Here is a 22210-nt window from a genome sequence, read left to right as displayed (position 1 = left end):
CGCGGGATTCTCATCGAGTACCAAGTTACGGAGGTGAGGATTGGGAGTCACGACCACTTCCCGACCTGGTACCATGACTTTCCTTGTATACTATCATCTCAAGTAGACTAATCACAGAAGAAAGTATGACTCTCTGATTATGTAGGTATACGGGTTGTTAGGTAACGCACCTGGACTACATGTAAATAATCTTTTTAATGTATTTTATACATCAGTGGCTTGTTGTCGATTTTGATTATAAAACAATAAATGAATACTAAAATAAAAGGACTGTTTTAATTAAAAGCAATATTTATAATTATTGCTAATCAGGCTCTGTCAAACTCTCAGATCATATTGTTTTATGTCATAATGTCATCGCAGCATAATACTGCTACAAACAATAATGTTATGACAAAAGTACTTTCTGACAGAATAGGTCAATCGGTCATCATCAGGGACAGACATCACATTCAAATAGGTACTGTAGGTCAATGCACCCACTCACACTATACCAGATAAATAGGTTAGTGAAATGGTTGTACAAAGCATGTCGCAACCGAGACGAGGATAATATGTACCTACCTTTTGAAATATAGTCAGCCAAATGAAGAGAATATCACATAATATACAATTACCTGCTGTACTGGTCCGCTATCTGAATGCGAGCATCCAGGTGTTGGATCTTCATCATGTGATGTGTGTTTTGCGTCTGCAACGAACTCTCGTTTAACGTCAACCAGCTGGAGGTCAATCTCGGGTTTAATTTCAGTGAGATGCGTTGCTGGATACTGAAGGAAACATTATGCATCTTTGTAATCATATATAAAAACAATTTTGAGCTAGCGTACCTATTTTATAACAATACTTACTAATATAATTTAGGTAGGTAGCTGTCAAAAGGTTTTTGATAGAACGCTTGACATCCTCGTATGTTCTCAAACCATTTGTGAAAAATATAAAGTTATCGTAGGTATTCTGCTATAATAATTATAAAAAATCACTGGAAAAGACTTAATAAACAAAAACTAACCTCAAAATCGCCACTGAAATCGTCTGTGTTCTCCTGCTTTATATAGGTGCGCGTGTTAGGGCTGTTGTTGTGGCTAATTGTTACATCACACTTGTCTTAAGTACCAGATTGGTATCCATCACATTCTCGCTTGACTTCCATGTTTGCGTATCAACAATCGTACCTACCTATCCAATGTGCTAGAGACAACTTGACAACTTTCTGTTCTGTTGTATATAATTATTGGTGTTGCCGAAATACAGTTAATGATATTCCGTGTAGCTATTACCTGATAAAAAATAATGTACCTATTGAATTATGTAGGTATTATGGTACAGTTAACTAACTAAAACGTATGTCCTGTCGCTAGAGATTAGCAGAGAGTGGACCGTCACGAAAAAGATATCGTCAGTGTTGACATTATAGGAGAAAAAAAGGGTACTGTTCGGTTAAAGCGGATACAGCGGAAAACGCATTTTGAAAATAGCCGATAAACTGGATTATTTGTTAAGTTAACCTAACCAAACTTAACCTAACCCAACCTAACCGAACCTAAACTAACCCAGACTAACAAATAATCCAGTTTATCGGCTATTTTCAAAATGCGTTTTCCGCTGTATCCGCTTTAACCGAACAGTACCAAAAAAAGATTCAATTTGATTTATTTGTCATTAGTTATTATATACCGAGATGCGCTGTTCTCGTTATGATTGAGGAAATGCTGACGATCATTTTCGTACCATTGTTTTGTTTGGACAACAAAATATACATATTATTAAATTGTGTCACCGTGTCAAGTGTGTATTTTTATGTAGTTTTCACGGAAATACTTTTCAGTATTGCGGCAACACTTTTCTAATATTATCTTGATAGGATCCTGTCTGTCACGTAACACGTTGCTTCTGTAATATATACCCTTAACATGGATGTAAAGCAAGAATGTGATGGAGAACACACGGATATAGAAGACAAGCCTTTGTTTGACACGCTGACAAGCCATTCAAACAACCCGGACCCTCGCTTTCATGCAACGCAAGAGAATGCGGACGTTTCAAGTTGCAATTTCGAGGTTAGTTTTTGGAAACTAAATTCTCTTACAATCACTTTAGATTGAGAATAATAACGATAAGTATACTATTTCAATAATATGTTGCTTTTTTACAAACTATGTAAGGACATTCGATGACATTAAAATTTGTTTCAAAAGAATACTTGATTAAGCAATTTGACAGCTACGATACATCTGTGATATTATAGGTTAGGTTAGGTTATCGACTAATTCATGTTAAATATAATTATTATACATTGTTATAAGGGTGTTACGTGAATTGAAACTGGTTTTACTGTGTTTACAAAATATAATAATTGCTTCTTTCAGTGCCTAATGGCTGACCTCTCTGAGACAGTTGATCAACAAGCCGTCGTGAAGCGCGAGATTATTGAAGATGTTTCACACCCAATATATGATGATGAAAACCCTCAACAACCGGGTTGTTCGTATTCAGATTACAGGCCAATTGTAAGTATATACCTATTATAATGTATGCTCTCTTGTATAGAAGGTTGGAATTTTCAATGCATCTTTGAAACTCATTTCACCATTACTAATTCGCTTCAACTTGTTTCATTTAGTGGTTTTAGCTCACACTGATATTTTAAAACAATTTTTGTGTAGTTTTATAAATCTTTCGTCCAATCATGAGCATTTACTTATGATGATTTATACATCACAATCATTCGAATGTGAAGCAATAATTAATGCAACTAGCTGAGCCAGCTGGCGGTCGCCAGTCTGTCTCGCTAGGTCTCGCAGATGGCTGGGAGGTGTTGGATTTTAATATAATTGTGAAGTATGCATAGATGGCGCCAAAGTTTTCCCTTCGGGATGGGTTTTTTTTATTCACGTCAGACAAATTGACATTTCGCTGATTTATCTTTTTTACGATTTGTAAATCGTCACTGCCAATGTAAATTTAGACTCATATGCGTAGTCTATTCAGAAGTCTGGTCTTCACAATATCGTCTAACACCGCCTTAGGCTGCTATGCCTATCAGAATCACCGATTGCTACCACTGACATTTTAATTTTAATACAATATATGTGTAGGTATGTGCAGTTAAATATGATAAATAATAATACGTCTCAATCATTCGAATATAAAGCAATATATATAATTTAGAAAAACACTTTCTGAGAGAGTATATTATAACCAATAGAAAAAATCTTTTTTGAAAAAATTAAGCCACCCCGGCCGTTAATCGAACCCTGCATCTCCATAGGTAAACGCCCCAAACGTCGCATTTATCCAATATATAATTAAAAATGATACGCAGTCATACTTGACGGGTGATAAGAACTTCGGTTTTCTCTTTCGTCAGAGCTCTAGTCTGGGGGGGGGCGTGGCAGATTACAAATTTTCTCTGCCTGCGGCGCTATGTTACTACGCTAATACTAATATTTTTAAATATCCGATTGGGGAGTGTTAGAGTTAGGAGTATTAATAAATACAAAAAATAGCTAAACATACAATGAATACCATTAATTTTACCTCGAACACCATTTGAAAAACACTACCTACTTTAGAGTATCACACTGTCTTTAACCTTAGCGATAGGTAGTAGGGGGCCCGCTTCAGCATGTGGGGTCCATATTTTGACGTTTAAATTGTTTTACCTGTGGTGTGCCGCGGAATTACGGGAATACCTTTGGTGTGCCATGGGTGAGAAAAGGTTGCGGAGCACTGCTTTAGATTATACAATCAAAAGTTTATGGAAAACCTCAAACAGCTATTCATTCATAACGACCAATTAATAATAGGCGAAAGCGGGATGTGCCGCAAGAGTGGGCAAGCCAAACGTTATTATTTTAATTTACAAAATAATTATAGTGATATTTAATAATAATATTCCAAATTCACGAAATATTGAAATCAACCGTAGAAGTCTTAACTGGATATAGTAATTTTGAGTTTCGTTGTCTAATAGTCATTCCCACACCCCACAATACTTTCTCCAATATGGAGTAGTATCGTGTAGTGAGAGTTCTAAAAAAATCATGTGGAATTTCGAAGTATGATAATATATTAAAATATTGTCCCTAAGTTAATTTGAATATTTTTTGTGACCTTTGTTTCACCTTCAAGCTAAGCAGGTGACAGTCACCCAGATTCGACTAGCTCAGCTATGTGATCTGGGGATCATCTATGTGAGGATCTTGGACTACATAGTGGAAACACTTGATGCTTGTGCTTCACTACAGTTATTTTAACGAATAAAACTCACGTTCAGTATTACGATATTTATTGTTGATGGCACATACTATTACTATTCTTCCATGGTCAAGGTCACATATAAATTATATATTGTATAATATAGTTCTTAGAAAAAATGTAAAAAAAATATATAGTTTATATTTCGAGGGCTTAGTGTCAAACAACACTATCTACAAAAGAGCAACTTTACAGGAGAGCCAAAAATCGTTATTTTAGATTCTTGTAACTCAACAAGGGAAATGTTTATTTAAAACCTAATATTAATATTTTATAATTTATTATGTATTGTACATTTATCTTGCTTATTATGATGTTAAAATTGATAGTTTTAAAAAAATATGAAAACAAAGGTAACTTGTGTAGTTAGCGTTAAACTTTACTGACGATTTAATAAGAAATTAGAAAAGATTGACATAACGTTGTTTGACTATCATGTTGCCGTAAATGTAAAATAACGTTATCTCAAAAAAAAAACACACTTTTTTGTAGATAACGTTGTCTGACTTTAAGCACTCGATTTATAATTAGAGGAACTAATCCGTAGTGTTAAAGTCCATATTTATTAAAATATATTTATTTATTTAATTTTTATTAACTTGTAAAAGTCTTAATAATATAGAGACGCTAATTAGACATTTGGTACTCGCCGCCATCAGGTTTGACCAGAAAAAGAAAAGATACGCTGCGCGGATTAAAGTTTTACCTCTCAAATAGTTACATCTTGAATAGGAGAAGTTAATCGTTTACATACATAATGGTCCCTTACCTCAGGGGTCGGCAAACTCTTGAACCAAAAGAGCCAAATATGAGTGGCACAACAGTTAAAAAAATATCGAGAGCCATACGTATTTTTTTATAAATATGATTTATTTAAATGAATTAATTACATAGTTGACATTATAAATATAATTTTTACAGAATATGAATTACATACATTTTTTACGCATTCCTCAAAACTAATGTGAACAATGACCTTCCTTGCATTTCTTTGGATAAAGTGTGTGTATGTTATTATGCAACTTGTAGTTTTTGATTTCAGACGCGACTCCAAAAATTTCTCATCGATTATTTGGCTTCTCTAAATTCTATTTATATTTTTCATGTTTAAAAATGATTGTTCACATACATATTATTATGTAAACTCGAATATGAGTTCGGAAAGCTATTCCATAATATGTATTAAAAATCGTAGTATCTACTTTATGTAGATCTTTTAGAGCGCCCCATTGCATTGTTCTCTCTCCAAATTCTAAATTTTGGTAGCAAGACCTACAAATTTTAAGCTCCATAACTATTTGCTTGGTGGATTTACCAATAAAATTGTTTTTCAAAAGTGCTCGTATCAATATCAAATGTAGAAAAATTTGGCAAAGAGCCGAACGCCAATACCCAAAGAGCCACATGCGGCTCGTGAGCCGTGGCTTGCCTACCCCTGCCTTAGCTCATCGACTGGACTTGTAAGGATGTGCGTTTATACTTTATTGTTATATCGTCCACTTTTGAGCTTTACAAACTATGATTTTTCATCTCTACTTATGTTCGGACATACTCGTCTAAAGGATAAATACAAAAATATAAAAACTTAAGATTATCTTAATCTATTAGTTAATATATTAAGTTCGCATTATATCTATGTTTATATAAATCAATTATGGCATCACAAATAAGTATTATGCAACGAAATTTTGATTAATTCTGTTTTTGCATTACGGTATTATCTCGCTATGGGGTTTATCTATGGGGTTTATCTATATAAAATTGGCCACCTAGTGTGTTCTCTTTCCACTCACTGCACCTTATACTCGAAACAAAACGTGTGTAGAAAATTGGCCTGAGCGCTGGCTCTGTCTGACATACGGAGTTATATAGCAATTATAACAAAGAGAGCTTGCACTATCTCCTATATATTATTATCCTACAGCTTTGCCCGTTTTTGCAAGCGATTGTGTGCCTTATTCGTTATGTCCGATGGGTTCAAACATCAAACACACTAATTAAATATTCTAAATTCAAAACGGTCATATAGAGTGTGAAAGGAAGTGTTTTCCGAATTTAAGTTATTTTGCGATATAATATTGATGTTTCTCTAAAGCTTTCCGGCACGATACGTCACTTTATTGACAATATGGGTATTTATTTTTTCACAATGTTTGCAACACTCAAACCAACTAAACAAAGATGGCCGCTTTAAATTTAAAATGCGTTTTAACCGATATATACAATCAATTTTCACAAACTTATCATAATAAGATTAACCGATAAACATATTAGAACTGTTTTAATAAAAATTTTATGAACAATAACATTTATAGGAATTCCGATTAAAACTGATCATTTCATTGAAACGCGGGCGCACGACATATAGGCGTTTTACGATACAAGGAATAATATTTAAAAATTTGATGTCACTTTTTTTTTTTGTACGGCTGTTTAATGATTTTTTTTTTGAACCAATGAAACTTATATACATTTAATTAGCTCATTATTACCCAAAAATATTTAAAAGATATCAACCAGTGTTGCCTACTAAAATTTTCAAAGTTCAGTAGATTTTTTGATTTTTTCTTCAAAATATCAGTAGATTGACAAAAATGTATGAAATTCAACGATTGTGTTTAGTGAAAGCGTGCATATTGACATAATCTCACAAGTGTCTTTTAAAAAAACATGTAAAAAGTTTGTTCATCACAAATATCATAATTTCTTCTTTTCCTGACAAAAATTTCAGTAGATCTACTAAAATTACAGTAGACATGGAAACACTGACTATGCGATCAACCCAGTGTTGCCAAGTCAAAATTTAAAATTTCAGTAGATTTTGACAAAAAATTCAGTAGATTTCATAAAATATTAGTAGATTTTGAAAAATGTGGTTTATTAGGTATGATTTAAAACTAATAAGAATAACAATAACTAATAAATTAATTTATTGTAAGCAAAGATGATATTAATAGGTAAAATGGCGCTCTTGGGTAGAGTTACAATGCTTTTTATGTCAATTTAGAAGTGTATAACATCAAAAAAAGTCATGCGTAAATCATTTCAAGTTTATTATTAAAAGAATCATCAGTTAATTTACAATTATGGAGAAACACAAATATCAGTAGATTTCTTGAAATTCGTAAAAAAATCAAAAATTCAGTATATTGGCAAAAAATATCAGTCGATCTACTGAAAGTTCAGTAGACATGGCAAAACTGACTATGCCATCAACCCAGTGTTGCCAAGTCAAAATTTAAAAATTCAGTAGATAGACATGGCAACACTGACTATGCGATCAACCCAGTGTTGCCAAGTCAAAATTTAAAATTTCAGAGATTTTGACAAAAAATTCAGTTGATTTCATAAAATATCAGTAGATTTTGAAAAATATGGTTTATAAGATATGATTTTAAACTAATAAGAATAACAATAACACTGTGATCTTATTGTATCATGTTATTAGGTATTTTTAAAAATCGTATTTTAAAACACATTAAAATAATATACTTACATAAGAACAATTAAACAAGAAAAATACTCCGATTGATCGTATAGTTTCCACTAAATATATTTTAATATCATGTTTCTTATGCTGAAATAATTCACATTAATAAATATAAATCACTACGCTACTTGAACTTATACGCACGTATTAAGTCTGTACCTCTAAGACTATAGATATATCTTACCTACTTTTAGATAATTTACCTAGGTATTAAAAAAATAGTCTACATATTATCTTCAGACAGGTTTACAAACAACGTTTTTTAGGACTGTTTTTATGTAGTTTATAACTAGCGGCTGTTTTATAAACTTTATTTGCAAACTGCAATCATGACGTGGCTTTATTGTGTAAAACTCTTCGTGCCTCCCTTCGCAACACTGCGCACCTACCAGTTTGGCAATATATAATATGTATGAAAGTACATTTTTATGGAGATACAATATATTTATTTTAACATAGACTAGAAAACCGCTTGTTATGAAATTCTCGAAAGGTGGGTATATTATAGACTTACTACATGCGTATAGGTACACATAGCGTAGTGATTTAATTTTTATGATGTCTAATTATTTCAGCATAATAAACATAACATTAAATAATTTTAGTGGAAACTATAAGATTAGATTATTTTTGTTTTTAATTATTCTTATGTAAATATTTAACGTGTTTTGAAATCCGATTTTTAGGAATACTTAGTTACATGATACAATAAGATCAGTGTTTTCAATTTTATTATAGGTGAGATACCCGGCTTCGCACAGGGTCGCTTAGTGGATACATTTACCTTAGATATTTAAAAAATAATAATGAAATTATCTTTTTAATATTAAAATATCTGTGTAATACAATATGACACAATGAAAGTAATTCTAATAGGAGTAAAGGTCAAACAAAAGAACAGTAAATTAAAATCGAATCCAAAATATGCAATCGTTATTAATAGTATTAATATGTAGTAAAAAATTCAAAATTGGATGGAACAAACAAACAACAAACTTTGTATTTTATATAATACTAACCATCCCAGGTGTGCGAACAACAACTGAGAAAAATTTCATCGCAATCTGATGAATGTTATAAGAACGCATACGAATAGAAGAAGAAGAAGAAGATAATTGTACTAATTTAGAAACCTTCGCGGGTGTTGGCACAATTACTGACGAAAGTTTTATTAAAATCGAACGAATGGAATAGGAACGCATACGAATAGAAGAAGAGGAAAAATATTGTTGTACTAATTCAGAAATCTTCGTAGGTGTGGGCACAACAATTGACGTAAGTTTCATTGCAATCGGACGAATGGTATAGGAATCATACAAATAAAAGAATATAGAATAAAGACGATGAAGAAGAAGAAGATGGTTGTACTAATTCAGAAACCTTTGCGTGTGTTAGCACAACAACTGAAGAAGGTTTTATCGCAATCCGATGAATGGTATAGGAACCATATGAATAAAAGAAGATATAATGAAGAAGAAGAGATAGTTTTTCTAATTCAGAAACCTTTGCGGGTGTACACACAACAACTCACCAAAATTTCATCGCAATCGAATGAATGGTATAGGAACTATATAAATAAATGAAGGTAAAATGAAGAAGAAAAGAAAATGGTTGTTCTAATTGAGAAACCTTTTCGGGTGTTATCACAACAACTAACGAAGGTTTTATCGCAATCGGATGAATGGTATAGGAACCATATGAATAAAAGAAGATATAATGAAAAAGAAGACGATGATTTTTCTAGTTCAGAAATCTTCGCAGGCATGCGCACAACTGATAAAAATTTCATCGCAATCGGATGAATGGTAAAAGAACGCATACGAATAGAAGAGGAAGAAAATGGTTGTACTAATTCAGAAACCTTTGCAGGTGTTACCACAACAACTGACGAAGGTTTTATCGCAATCCGATGAATGGTATAGGAACCATGCGAATAAAAGAAGATATGAGGCGTAAAGTTACAAAACCCGCTCTGGGCGATTTTTCAAAAAAAATAGTTATGAATGTACGCATGAGCTCTTTCGTAAGACCTATCTTCTGTTCTAGGTGAGAGTTTTAAATTCCTCTCTGTTTCTTCAAAAAATCAAAATAAATATCGAGGAGACTGACTAAACCCGCTCTTAAAATAAATTTGTTCTGGTAAAACCCTCTCTGCGTAACCGGCCAATCAGACGCCGCGATTTAAATAATGACTCTTCACGAAACCTTTAATCTCCATACAAACCGTCAAACCGTTTTCTCGTGCGCGTCATAATTTTGCTTCAATTATTTTACTATTTTTTACTTTTAATAATGAATGTTTCAATAGTTAGTGTGACGGAATCTCAACAAGAACAATCAAGGAAGCGTTTGAAAAATTCAGCTGCTTGGAAATGTAGCCTGTTACGCCAAGAAACGTATTTAAAAATTGACTATATTTTGCTGTATTGTCATGAATAACCCAGTGGTGGCTCATATTATTTTCTAGTTTTACGTATATTTTTTGTTGTCATTTATATTTAATATTCTGTGTGATATAATAAAATATCATAAGATTCTTACACGTTTTTATCATTATTTGGTTTGTGTCAAAAATATAATTAAAGGAAAACTATTTTCTGTCGGAGAAATGCTTTTTGTTTGATAATTTGTACTATACAAATGATAGATTTAGTAGGTTATGTTACGTTAGGTTAGTTTTTTCATCTCCCTTGATAAAAAATGACATTCCTTATCATTATCTCCACGGGACAAGTTTTTTTCGTCATAAAATTGTATCATTCGTTAATATGAACGATAATGAATTTTAATTCAAATATGTTTATTAATTTGTAGATTAGCTTAGTTGTAATAACGACACATAGTTAACAATGCTGTGCTATCTTGTAGAAATACCGTTACTTTTATAATACGTTTTTGCAATAAATTTCAGAAATTCCACGTTTACTATTATTTGTATATAAAAAGTAGCAGGAACAACAGAATATAGGTAATAAATATTTATGTGGGAAAATAAGTAAGCTCATACTTCGCGACTTTTGTTTATCGGATTTGGTTTCTGAATTAAATGATATAAAATATCTAATATACCTAAGTAGATTATGAATAATATAGCTTAAAAATATTATCATTTTATTTTTAAATTTAATAAATAGGTTGGTAGTTAATGGTGGGTTTCCCACAGACATGGAATTTGGGGACACAGGTAATACAGGGATTAGCTAGGTAAAGGCCGGTACTTAAGTCCGCTGGGTTTTTTTATTTATGCTATTGATATTATAGTTATTGTTATTTCAAATTATCTTATAATTACCTTTTAAGGGTTTAAAAATATCTTTCAGATTCAAAATATGGTCATTAACATTAAAATTATTAAGAATTATTAGGGCACTTATATAATGATAAAAGATTAGTTACCTATTAAACAAATAATTATTTGCATGGTATGTAGGTAATAACTAATTGTCTCCAGAAAAAGTAACATTTTTTGATAATGGTTTTTTTTGTTTATTATAGAATAAAAGTAAGTACATGACATTAACATATTAAAATTAAAAAGTTTCACAAAGGCAATTTGACATAGTAAAAAGTAGGCAATATTCAACTAAATAACTATTTTTTTAAATCTAAAAAAAATATTTTCAAGAAAAGTAAATACCACATTTTTTTTTTAAATATTACATACCAATATAACAGCTAAATATGTAGGTACAATGCGAAAAATATACAGCTACCATTAGGTAAGAATGGCTACAAAATATTTTCTAGACAAATTAAATTCGAAAATATATTACATAATTAAAATAAATACGGACCGCTACTAAACTATCATCTCCTGTCGACAATGTACCATTGTGCGACAAACTCCGCTCTTTTTAAAAAATTCCGCGTCGAACGCCGCTCTGTCAGGTAGAGACTGACAAAGACCGCTCTTGGGATAATTAAAATGCATTTATTTGAATAAATACAGCTTATACATTGGATTTGACATTTTATTATACTTTTCCGTATGTAACGGAAGAAATATATTATCTAAAATTACACATAAATCATCATGATATGCCCAAAACAGTTTTTCGTCATTTACTCAAAACTCAAAAAAGTCTCTAGAGCGGGTTTTGTAACTCTACGCCTCATATAACGAAGATGGTTTTTCTAATTCAGTTATCTTCGCGGGCATGCGCACAACAACTGATCAACATTTTATCGCAATCGGATGAATGGTATAAGAACGCATACGAATAGAAGAAAAGGTTGAAGAAAATTGTTGTACTAATTCAGAAACCTTCGCAGGTGTGGGCACAACAACTGACGAAAGTTTCATTGCAATCGGACGAATGGTATAGGAATCATACGAATAAAAGAATATAGAATGAAGACGACGAAGAAGAAGAAGATGGTTGTACTAATTCAGAAACCTTTGCGGGTGTTGCCACAACAACTGGCGAAAGTTTCATCGCAATCCGATGAATGGTATAGGAACCATATGAATAAAAGAAGATATAATGAAGAAGAAGAAGGTAGTTTTTCTAATTTCTGAAACCTTTGCGGGTGTGCACACATCTTCTTCTTCTTCGATGGCGCTACAGCTCAAGTCGAGCCCTGGCCTCCTCCACCGCTGTCCTCCAGCCGGAACGGTCCTCCACACGTCTTTTCCAGTTCCTGATTTTTAATATCTGGTTGGCATCTTTTGTAACATTATCACCCCATCGTGTGCGTGGCTTTCCCACTGGCCTTTTCCCTCCTGGGTTTCCTTCAAGGATCTTCTCCAGTATCCGTGACTCAGGCATGCGCTGGACATGGCCTGCCCAGTTTAGCCTCTGGAGTTTTATGAAGTTGGAGAGTTTTGAATCTTGGTATAAGCGGTATAGTTCCGTGTTGTACCTAATTCTCCACTCTCCATCATCACTCATGGGTCCGTATATCCGCCTAAGGATCTTTCTCTCAAAGCAATCCACCATTTTAGCTGCTTTCACATTTAGCGTCCATGACTCGCACCCGTAGTGCACACATCAATTCACCAAAATTTCATCGCAATCGGATGAATGGTATAGGAACGCATAGGTCAGACAGACAGACAGACTTTCATTTTTATGTATAAGATATAGTCTATAATCTGCGCGCAAGTGCAAGCAATAAGTTGACAAAGTTTTATCGCAATCGTATGAACGGTATGGCAGCGCATAAAATACGAACAAACAAACTAACAAATATTGATTTTTATATTATAGATTATAATCAGGGAATCGATATTGCAAAATTATAAGTATTATTTTATGTGGTGAACGAGATAACGCAAGTCCACACAGATGTTATCCTACCTAATAACATCCCTCGTTCGCTTCAGATGAATTAGCCACCCCCTTTGTCCGTGAAATGGCAGCGTATGTTGGTTGTTCCATTTAAAACAGACCGAGACACGCCGTGGCTTAGATATAACGTACTTTTATCGATGTCCGATATTATATACGATTATAAGATAATTGCATGTAATATACACAGAATAAAATGTTAAACGGTGACAAAACAGTATTTAAAAACATACTTTACCTTTTGAAGCAATCAATTAGCTTTTAAAATGCCCTAAAATGCCAATTTTCTATCGGTCCACTGAGTGGACTGCATGGGAACGCGCGTAATTTTTTTGCCATGGTAAGGGAAAGGTTTATTATTAAGGCTCTAATTACCAAAAAGTAGTATTGCCTGTAGTTACAAAATACTGAGTCATTGCAGTAAAATTTCATGAAGCAGACCTTTTGAAAAATGTGATTTTACAGTGTGAAGCAATCACGGCAGTTTCTATAATTTTAAGTATTAAGAACTTGCAAGTGTCAACACACCATCTACAGCCATTTTATATTGAATGAGGTTGACCACTGTAGAGCTATTTACACCATTATAAATAAAACAGGCCAACGGACTTACAACGTCGACAGCTGGTTAAAATATTTTTCTGTATTTTTTTGACTTGCTTGAGGCACTTAGACCATAGGTAGTTGAAGTTATTGGCGTTAGTATGTAGAACACTTTTCTATAAGTTTCTATATTTATATAAGTTATTTTTATTGTTTTTGGTACTTAGCGCCTTAATTAATATACGTATTCAAATGCCACCCGTATTTTGAGCCAGAGGCACACGGACATTGCGTGTGAGTTGCACGATGCACGGATAGACAAGGCGAAGTCAAAATACACGGCCCTTTGACAATGTCAATTGGTAGGCAATCAAGTGTCCCTACTTTATTGTATTAATTGATTTAATTTGGGTGATCCAGGTAAATGGACCTAGGACCAGTCGGGAAGTTTCAATGGTTTTTGCCGTAGTTGATTGCCCATAGTGTTTGAAGATATCAAAAAAACATCCCGTGGTGGCAAAAAACAACTCAAATGGAATAATTTAAAACATATACTTATCCAATAAAACACGATTTATTGTTTAATCGTTTCAGCGGAATATACTTTATAGTATATGGACCACAGATAATAAATATTTATTAAATGCGGTGTTTTAGTCTATGTATTGCGGCAACACTTCTCTAAAAATAAGTACCTTGCATGGATCCTGTTTGTCACGTTGTGCCGGCGTATTTACCAATTAAAATTAACGTAAAGCAAGAATGTGATAGAGAAACATCTGATTCAGAAGGCAAGCCGTTGTTTGATACACAGACTGGCCACCCAAACAGCCCGGAAGTTCGCACTCATGTAAAGAAAGAGAATGCCGACGTTTCAAGTTGCAATTTCGAGGTTAGTTTTTTGAAACTGATTTTTTTAGATTTGAAATAACAACGATTAGTGTGGAATATTAATATGTTGCTTTTTTACGAACAGCTTAGTGATTTACGATGTCATAAATGTTGTTTCAAAAAATGACTAAATTATAAGATTTGACAGTTACGATACATTCGTGACATGTTAGATAAGGTAATGGCTCAAATAGACTATAACTATCGGTCATATAAATGCCAAAAAACCCGTTTGTTATGTTGGCGTCCAATGTCACAGAGTGTAAATACGATGTCATAGCCGTCATACGATATGTACCTATGTATAAATGTCGGAATGGCATAGATATGATCATAGACACTAAATCGTTCTTAGCATATATGTGCCTAATCGTCATGTAGTATATTTGAACCTTTACCTACTAATTCAAGGGATTATAATTACTATACATTGTTATATGGATATTCTATGAAGTTTTCGCATTTTGAGGTTAGTTTTTTGAAAATGTTTCCTACGTCGTCTTTCACAATCATTAATTTGGAATAACAACGATAAGTATAGGATTATAATTATTATAATGTTGCATTTTTGACAAAATATGGAGGAACATTACGATGATATTAAACTTTGTTTCAAGAAATACAGGTAATGGTGCCTTTTATAACTTTCTTTTTAGACTAAACATAACCTGACCTTACCTAATCTAACCTAACCCAACCTTAGTGTGTGATAATGCTGCATCCAGCGTAAACGAGGCCGTAATATTCTCATATCAATAAAATATTTAAAGTTATGCCATTCATGCATTTAATATTATTTTTGATATTTTGTTAATAGAATAATTTTGGTTAGACAGGTTTTAATAGATTTTAGAAAACTAACCAGCAACATCTGCAGTTTGTATAAGTTTATTTAAAATAAATAACTAGGTATGTGCTTAGTGTGCACTATTTATGTCGGATCTGAACAGCCTACTTCCACCTAGATTATAACATTTTAATTAGTCATAATAATAATATGTACATATTGACAACATGTTATATAAGTGAACGTTGTTTTTTTCAGTTAGCTGCGACGGGTGTTACTAAGACTGACATTAAGCACGAGTTCACTGAAGACGAAATGCCACTATTTTCTGATGAAGATCGTCAACCAGGATGTTCGCATTCAGATTACATACCAGGACATGGGGTACATTCAAGTTTATATATTGTAACATTTGCTTCTCTATTCGCCGATTTCTATCGAAGGTTGACGTTTAACATTTCAATAAATCCCCATAATATTCCAGCCAGTCGTATCAGCTATAATTTATATTTGTAGCGAAGGGTGGAGATAGGCTGTTAATATCCGCCATAAATAGTTTACATTGAACTTTGATAGTCATACGTATTTGTTTGTATTGAACTAAACTTTTAAAAACTAACAATCACTATCTACACATTGCAGTCTTATATAAAAAAAAAACAAATACGATTGACTGAAAAACTTTAATATGCACTATTTATCTTGACTCTTAACAGCCTACCTCCACCCTTCGCCACTGATATTATTGAATATTGTGGGCTTCTTATATAATATATATGATTTTATTTGTAATTTACACGAAGAACTATTGTGTCTATATATCTATGTCTACTAGTTTGAACATGAAGTGACGTCCCTTGGCACAGTACCGCCTTTGATAAACAGACATAAAACGACCCCCTATTTTTCGAGATATTGCCGCCGATAAGAAGTGCTCATTTTTTGTACTTGTCTTAAAATCACAAGTAATGTTGTTATGCACCTAAAATATACTTCCCATTGATTAAGTAAACGTTCAGCTATCGACGGTAGTTTATCAAATCTATGTATTTTGGTATTACAATTGTTATAATAGGTTAGCCGTCTAAACTGTCTATCTCGCTCTAAAAGTTAACACAGCCAAGAGTGGGGCTGTTAAAATACAACACCTTTTGACAGTTTGTTTAGACGGTTAACTTATTGTAACAATTAACCGCACCAATATATTATTATTATAAACTACCTACGATAGCAGTCGATAGCCGTCTTGTGTATAGAATAGACCCACCGGAAACACAAAATTTTATCTGTTTTGTGATAACACATAGGTTCTTACTAATATTTTCTTGAATTAAACTATGATCTTGTAAGCTTTCCTAATCTAAGTCCGTGAAAGATTGTTGGACCTACGTAATAAGTCACTTTTGCTAAACTCACCCTAATACCCCGTTTGCACGTGCATGGATTAACTGCTAACAGTGCGTATTATCGCGGGCGTAACAAGAACATGTGTACGTAAACACGAATTATCGTGCAAGATGCAAGATTGCATGCATGTATCATAAAAGTTCAGAAGGTTCTGAATTTTCACGCAAAAATTAGAGGTGCGCGTAGGAGTGCGCATGTGAAATGGAACGATAGTCGCAAACCTGCTGAAAGAAATACGGACTACACCGCATATAATATTTTTACGTCTACCTTTTATCTACAAACTTGTCCAAACCTGTCTGAATCTGTCAAAGAACACCAAAACGACGATTTCATCGCGTCTCGCATACGCTTGAAGAATAGAGAAGAAGAGAATAGAGAAAAGAGAAGAAGAAGATACAGTCAGCCGTTGTACGTGTAAATAATTATTTATGCGATAGTTTAAAATACACACTATTGGTGCAAGTAAATCCATGGACGTGTACAGGCACTATCAGTTTAAGAAATTCTATCAATCTACACAATATCATCAACAGATGAATAAATAACGTTTTAGTCTTTTTCATTAACTTAAAAATTTATCAGAATAGTTCATTTCACCAAAACAAAAAAGATTTATTATTGATTTATTTTAAAATACGACTTGCTGTTTCGCTTAGACCAGAAAAAAATAGATATATTATATGATATAACATTTTATATGTGTGAATTATATTAACCTATTCATTCCTTCTCGAGAGTGTCACTCTTTGGATAACTGCCGTCCCTATACAACGCTCGGTATTCGTGCCCTCACGAATTCAGAAGTATTATAATATTATATTAAAACATTGTTTATACTGTTGATCGAGGCCGCTTGATGGAATTTGAATATAAATTCGTTCCCGCACTTTCAGGTCTAAATCTACGTCCCCGAACCCCGACTAGTCTGTAACACTGCATACAACACTTTATATCCGTAGTCAAGATAAGATGGTACTAGTAAATATAAAAATATTGTTTACAATATTGATCTAAGTTGCTTGATAAAATTTGAACATAAATTCTATCAATTTGAATATTTTTTGTGACATCGGTTTCGCCTTTCAGCATCTTCCGACACTATGCACACTTTCCAATAACATACTGTAATGTTAGCGTGATGGTAATATAATAAAATTACTATTTGATACTACTGTCGTCTTAAAAAATACATAGAATACTACCACACAATTTCCATTAACATCGGCCTAGCTCAGTCCAAGAGTAAACGGTAAAACAAAGAGATCTCTATATAAACAAACACATTTATTATAGGGTCGTGAGAACTGTTGTAAACGCTCAATTGTCAATGAGGTCTTCCAGTGCACCTTAAGAAAATAATAATCTAGAGCAACAGATAAAAATCGCCATGCCCGGGTTTATTCAACGGAGTGAAAATAACACTGGGAAATAAATCAGGCAACTTTGAAAAGAAATAAAAGATTAGTTTGTGAAGGAACCAAGTCCAAAACATAGGTTTATTCAACACAGTTTAGCAAAATAACACGTGGTCAAACCACCAACATACTAAAAGAGAAAACAGTTAAAATCGAACAATACCAGGCCTATATATTCCTACAAGAAATGGTTTCTGTGGGGTTTTTAATAAGAGTAATCAATGTAGTTAAAACCTTAGAACAGCAAAAAATATGATACGTGTAACAAAATACCGCAAGATGGCTTCCATTGCCGGTGTCCGAACCCGGTTCAGAACTCTCGTGAAACACGTCCTCTCTCGTCGGTGTCCGATAATGTACTCGTGCGGATCTCCCAGACCGATCGATTGCGTTGCGTTTCACGCCGCATTGGTGCCAACGTAAAAACATACTCAATTCCAGACTTGCAAGCAAACGGTCGCATATTTCGGCGGAACGGTGTTGCCAGTGTTTATAATGCATTTATTCAGTGAGAATTGAATAAATAACGTTACAATACTAACACAAAAATTACTTGCTCACATTGTTGCATAGGTGCTCACTAAGCTCACATTGTTTTTTATCAAGGTGCAAAACTGCCTAATAGTATGTACGTTATTCTGGTGATCTTAAATTATTTTATCAAGAAATATTAGAAATAAACACAGTAAAGTGAAACTATCTTATTCAGATCAATCTAAAATTTTGCATTCGAAACTATAATAGATTTATACATATTTACAAGAGTTGTACCACAATTGTGTCATTGTCTGTTTTGTGGATTTTCTTTTCATGTTACATGTAGGTGCATTTTTTTAAAACTATTTATGGATCGTTCCGTAACATTGTTTGTATTTAACATCTATGACGGTACTATTACCATTTCTTAACGTCATTTTCATTCTCACTACACTTATAATGTCTGAAGATGCTGAAAGGCATAAGTTTCGAAAAAATAATTAAAATGGAACAGTTTAAAATCTAATTTAGAATAATATTGACTTCGATTATTTTTGTTTTTTCTAGGTTTCTACCGGAGGCTTTTTCACAAAGCATCACGATATAGACAGGTATCAACAATCCTCGCCTGATGGAATCCAAGATAGAATGATACAGTATTCAGAAGTGACGATAGATGAACTAAACATTAAAGGAGAAAACTCTGGACGATATACTCCGAAGGAACTTCGACTTATTCTGAGAAGAGTTGTACATTTTTCACGTAATTTGATTTGCAGCATTTGTAATGAAGTTTTTGGATGCGGAAGTGCTCTAAAAAGTCACAAAATGGTTCACACAGGCGTCATTGCTGATCCAAACGAAGAAAATATATTCTTGCAACTAGATCATCGCAAAGTACATAAAATGACACAGACTGGTGAACAACCGTATAAATGCAAGATATGCCCATATAAATGCTCGCAACTGAGTAGTCTTAAAAGTCATGAAATGACACACACAGCTGAAAAACCTCATAAATGCAAGGTTTGTTCATATAGATGCTCGCAAAGTAGTCATCTTAAAGAACATGAAATGACACACACAAGTGAAAAACGTCATAAATGCAATATGTGCCCATATCGATGCTCGAAACTGAGTAGTCTTAAAAATCATGAAATGACGCACACCGGTGAAAAACCTCATAAATGCAAGATATGCTCTTATAGATGCTCGCTACTTAGTAATCTTAAAAAACATGAAATGACATACTAGTGAAAAACCTCATAAATGCAAGATATGCCCATATAAATGCTCGCTACTGAGATATCTTAAAAGTCATGAAATGACACACACAGGTGAAAAACCTAATAAATGCAAGGTATGTTCATATAGATGCTCGCAACGTAGTCATCTAAAACAACATGAAATGGCACACACAGGTGAAAAACCTCATAAATGCAAGGTATGCCCATATCGATGCTCGCAACTTATTCATCTTAAAAACCATGAAATGACACACACAGGTGAAAAACCTCATAAATGCAAGTCATGCTCATATAGATGCTCGCGACGTACTCATCTTAAAAACCATGAAATGACACACACAGGTGAAAAACCTCATAATTGCAAGTTATGCTCATATAGGTGCTCGCGACTTTATAATCTTAAAAAACATGAAATGACACACACAGGTGAAAAACCTCATAAATGCAAGGTATTATAAATGCAAGGTATTCTGATATAGATGCTCGCAACTTAGTCATCTTAAAAATCATGAAATGACACTTACAGGTGAATTACTTCATAAATGCAATGTATGCCCATTGCTTACCCAGTGTTGGGGCATAGTGCAAGAACAAGGTCGTACGACATACCTACGTCTCGCCATGTGAAACATGTGAAACAAGCTGCGCGTCATTTTTTTTTGTATCATCGCCGTGGGGAAGGGAGGGTCGTCCATGGTGACGGAACTCATGAGGTATTATAGCGACGGGTTTGTTTCTGATGTTTTTTTGTACCTATCTTCAATATTCAAAAAAAAAAAATATTTTTGTTTTGAAAATGCAATTGGCAGCCTGTTATATTATGGGGTTTGGATAATAAAATAGGTTAAAATATATAATATTATTCTTTTATTATAATTACCTGTAAAAACATAATCACATAACACTTTATTATTAAAAAGTTTGAATATTAATATGATTAATTGGCTCCACAATACTTTGTGGATCTTGCCTGCCCCACGATTACTTTTTACGAGAAATAGATGTAAACCACTTGATTTGAGCCCGAGACCCTCGACTTACCAAGCGGATACATTACCACACGGCCATCGCGGTGCTCATATTATAGCCGTTGTTTATATTATTAGAGTCCAACAAGAGTTTCGATTTCGGTGACATTCCTAGACAAAATACCGCTCCATTTTTTATACAGTATGTTTATCATCATTTCATGACTTCAATACCTACCTATCTGAGAAGGTGTTGTACATCACTAACAAAATATATACCCCTAAATCTAATTGAAATGCCATCTCTACTATAATGGTCAATATTGCGAGTCCACGGTTTCAGATACATTAAAAATACTACACCAGCTGACAACTTTCAAAACTTCGAGTGATTGGCAAAAATATTTGATAAATTAAATAGGTAAGCATGTACCAATCTATAATTAAAATATAATAAGAAAATGTACACGTGTCATTGCTGGTGATCAAGGACGTGACGTCCAATGACAACGGAAGTAAACTAGACATCGTGAACCCGACAAAAATTAAAGTCTTGTTAATATATACATTTTGTTTCCAACAAGTGAGCTCAATTTTTTAATGGAACCGTCATTACATACTAATGTTGGGTACCTATTTCTATATATACTTAATGATTTTCCTCGATTTGTCGCTTTTCGAGTAACTGCCGCCCCCAAGCGACGCTCAATCTGCCTACCCCCACGGGATGTTACTGGTTGATTTGTATCTAAGAAATTTCAATAATAAACATGGTAAATTCTTATATCTTGTGTCAGAGTAAGTGAATTGAAGTATTAAGTCAAAATCATTTCTGACCATTAGTAGGTACATAGCATAACTTGCGTTAGCGCATATTGAAACCTAAAATTTCAAACGGTTTCGGATTTACTTACTTGGCATGCGAGACCAATCAGAATATTTCCTTAGGTAGTTAGGTCAGGGCTCGGAATGGACCGGAGCGCCGTTCCTGTCCGTTAAGTCGGTAAAATTATCGCTCCGTCTAGTGGAAAAAAATGGCCGTCTGAGCTAGATATGCCACATATTTAATGGATAATCGAACACACTTATTTTTATGAAATACACATAAAATTTGATAAATATGTAAATATCTTCAGAAAACTGTCGAGCGGTCCAGTTCGTAAACTTTTCCATCTCCCACTCGAGCGCTGAGTTAAGTACCTGCTATAATTCTGGTTGCGGTGATGTAATGATTGGAATTTCCTGCTCGAATAAATTGAAACTAGCAGAAATGTATATTTATGAAAACCTGATATGTTATCTTAAATTTATTAAGAACTGACAATTAATTAAACCCAATATTGTTTCGTAAATATAACGATGTATGTATATTTTGATTATGTTATGATTACCTACCTATTTAAACTATGTTATATAGGTACGTGTTTTGCA

At 33.4% G+C, this 22210-nt stretch overlaps 1 protein-coding gene across 2 annotated transcripts; it reads left to right on the top strand.

Annotated features, from left to right (window-relative positions):
* The first annotated feature begins 1834 nt into the window (after nucleotides 1-1834).
* On the top strand, nucleotides 1835-20657 carry LOC147077275 (uncharacterized). 2 transcript variants are annotated; one of them, XM_085940785.1, is made up of 4 exons: nucleotides 1835-2060; nucleotides 2370-2510; nucleotides 15521-15646; nucleotides 19132-20657. In XM_085940785.1, the coding sequence occupies exons 1-4, from the start codon at nucleotides 1914-1916 to the stop codon at nucleotides 19816-19818; spliced, it is 1101 nt and encodes a 366-aa protein (XP_085796911.1). In that variant the 5' UTR covers nucleotides 1835-1913; the 3' UTR covers nucleotides 19819-20657. The 2 variants fall into 2 exon arrangements, with proteins under 2 accessions (XP_085796911.1, XP_085796913.1); XM_085940787.1 differs by lacking the exons at nucleotides 1835-2060; nucleotides 2370-2510 and adding an exon at nucleotides 14284-14476.
* Nucleotides 20658-22210: the final 1553 nt, after the last annotated feature.

Source organism: Rhyacophila brunnea, unplaced genomic scaffold (assembly GCF_057557595.1).
Source record: "Rhyacophila brunnea isolate RB1 unplaced genomic scaffold, BYU_Rbru_1.0 scaffold_13, whole genome shotgun sequence".
Taxonomy (NCBI): domain Eukaryota; kingdom Metazoa; phylum Arthropoda; class Insecta; order Trichoptera; family Rhyacophilidae; genus Rhyacophila; species Rhyacophila brunnea.
The sequence above is the reverse complement of the archived record's forward strand: the minus strand, read 5'-3'. Positions and strand labels throughout refer to the sequence as shown.

Coding starts and splice junctions, on each gene's coding strand:
- LOC147077275 (XM_085940785.1), top strand. CDS start 1,914: ATGGATGTAAAGCAAGAATGTGATGGAGAACACACGGATATAGAAGAC. Junction 2,061..2,369: donor TTTCAAGTTGCAATTTCGAG/GTTAGTTTTTGG, acceptor TGCTTCTTTCAG/TGCCTAATGGCTGACCTCTC. Junction 2,511..15,520: donor ATTCAGATTACAGGCCAATT/GTAAGTATATAC, acceptor TGTTTTTTTCAG/TTAGCTGCGACGGGTGTTAC.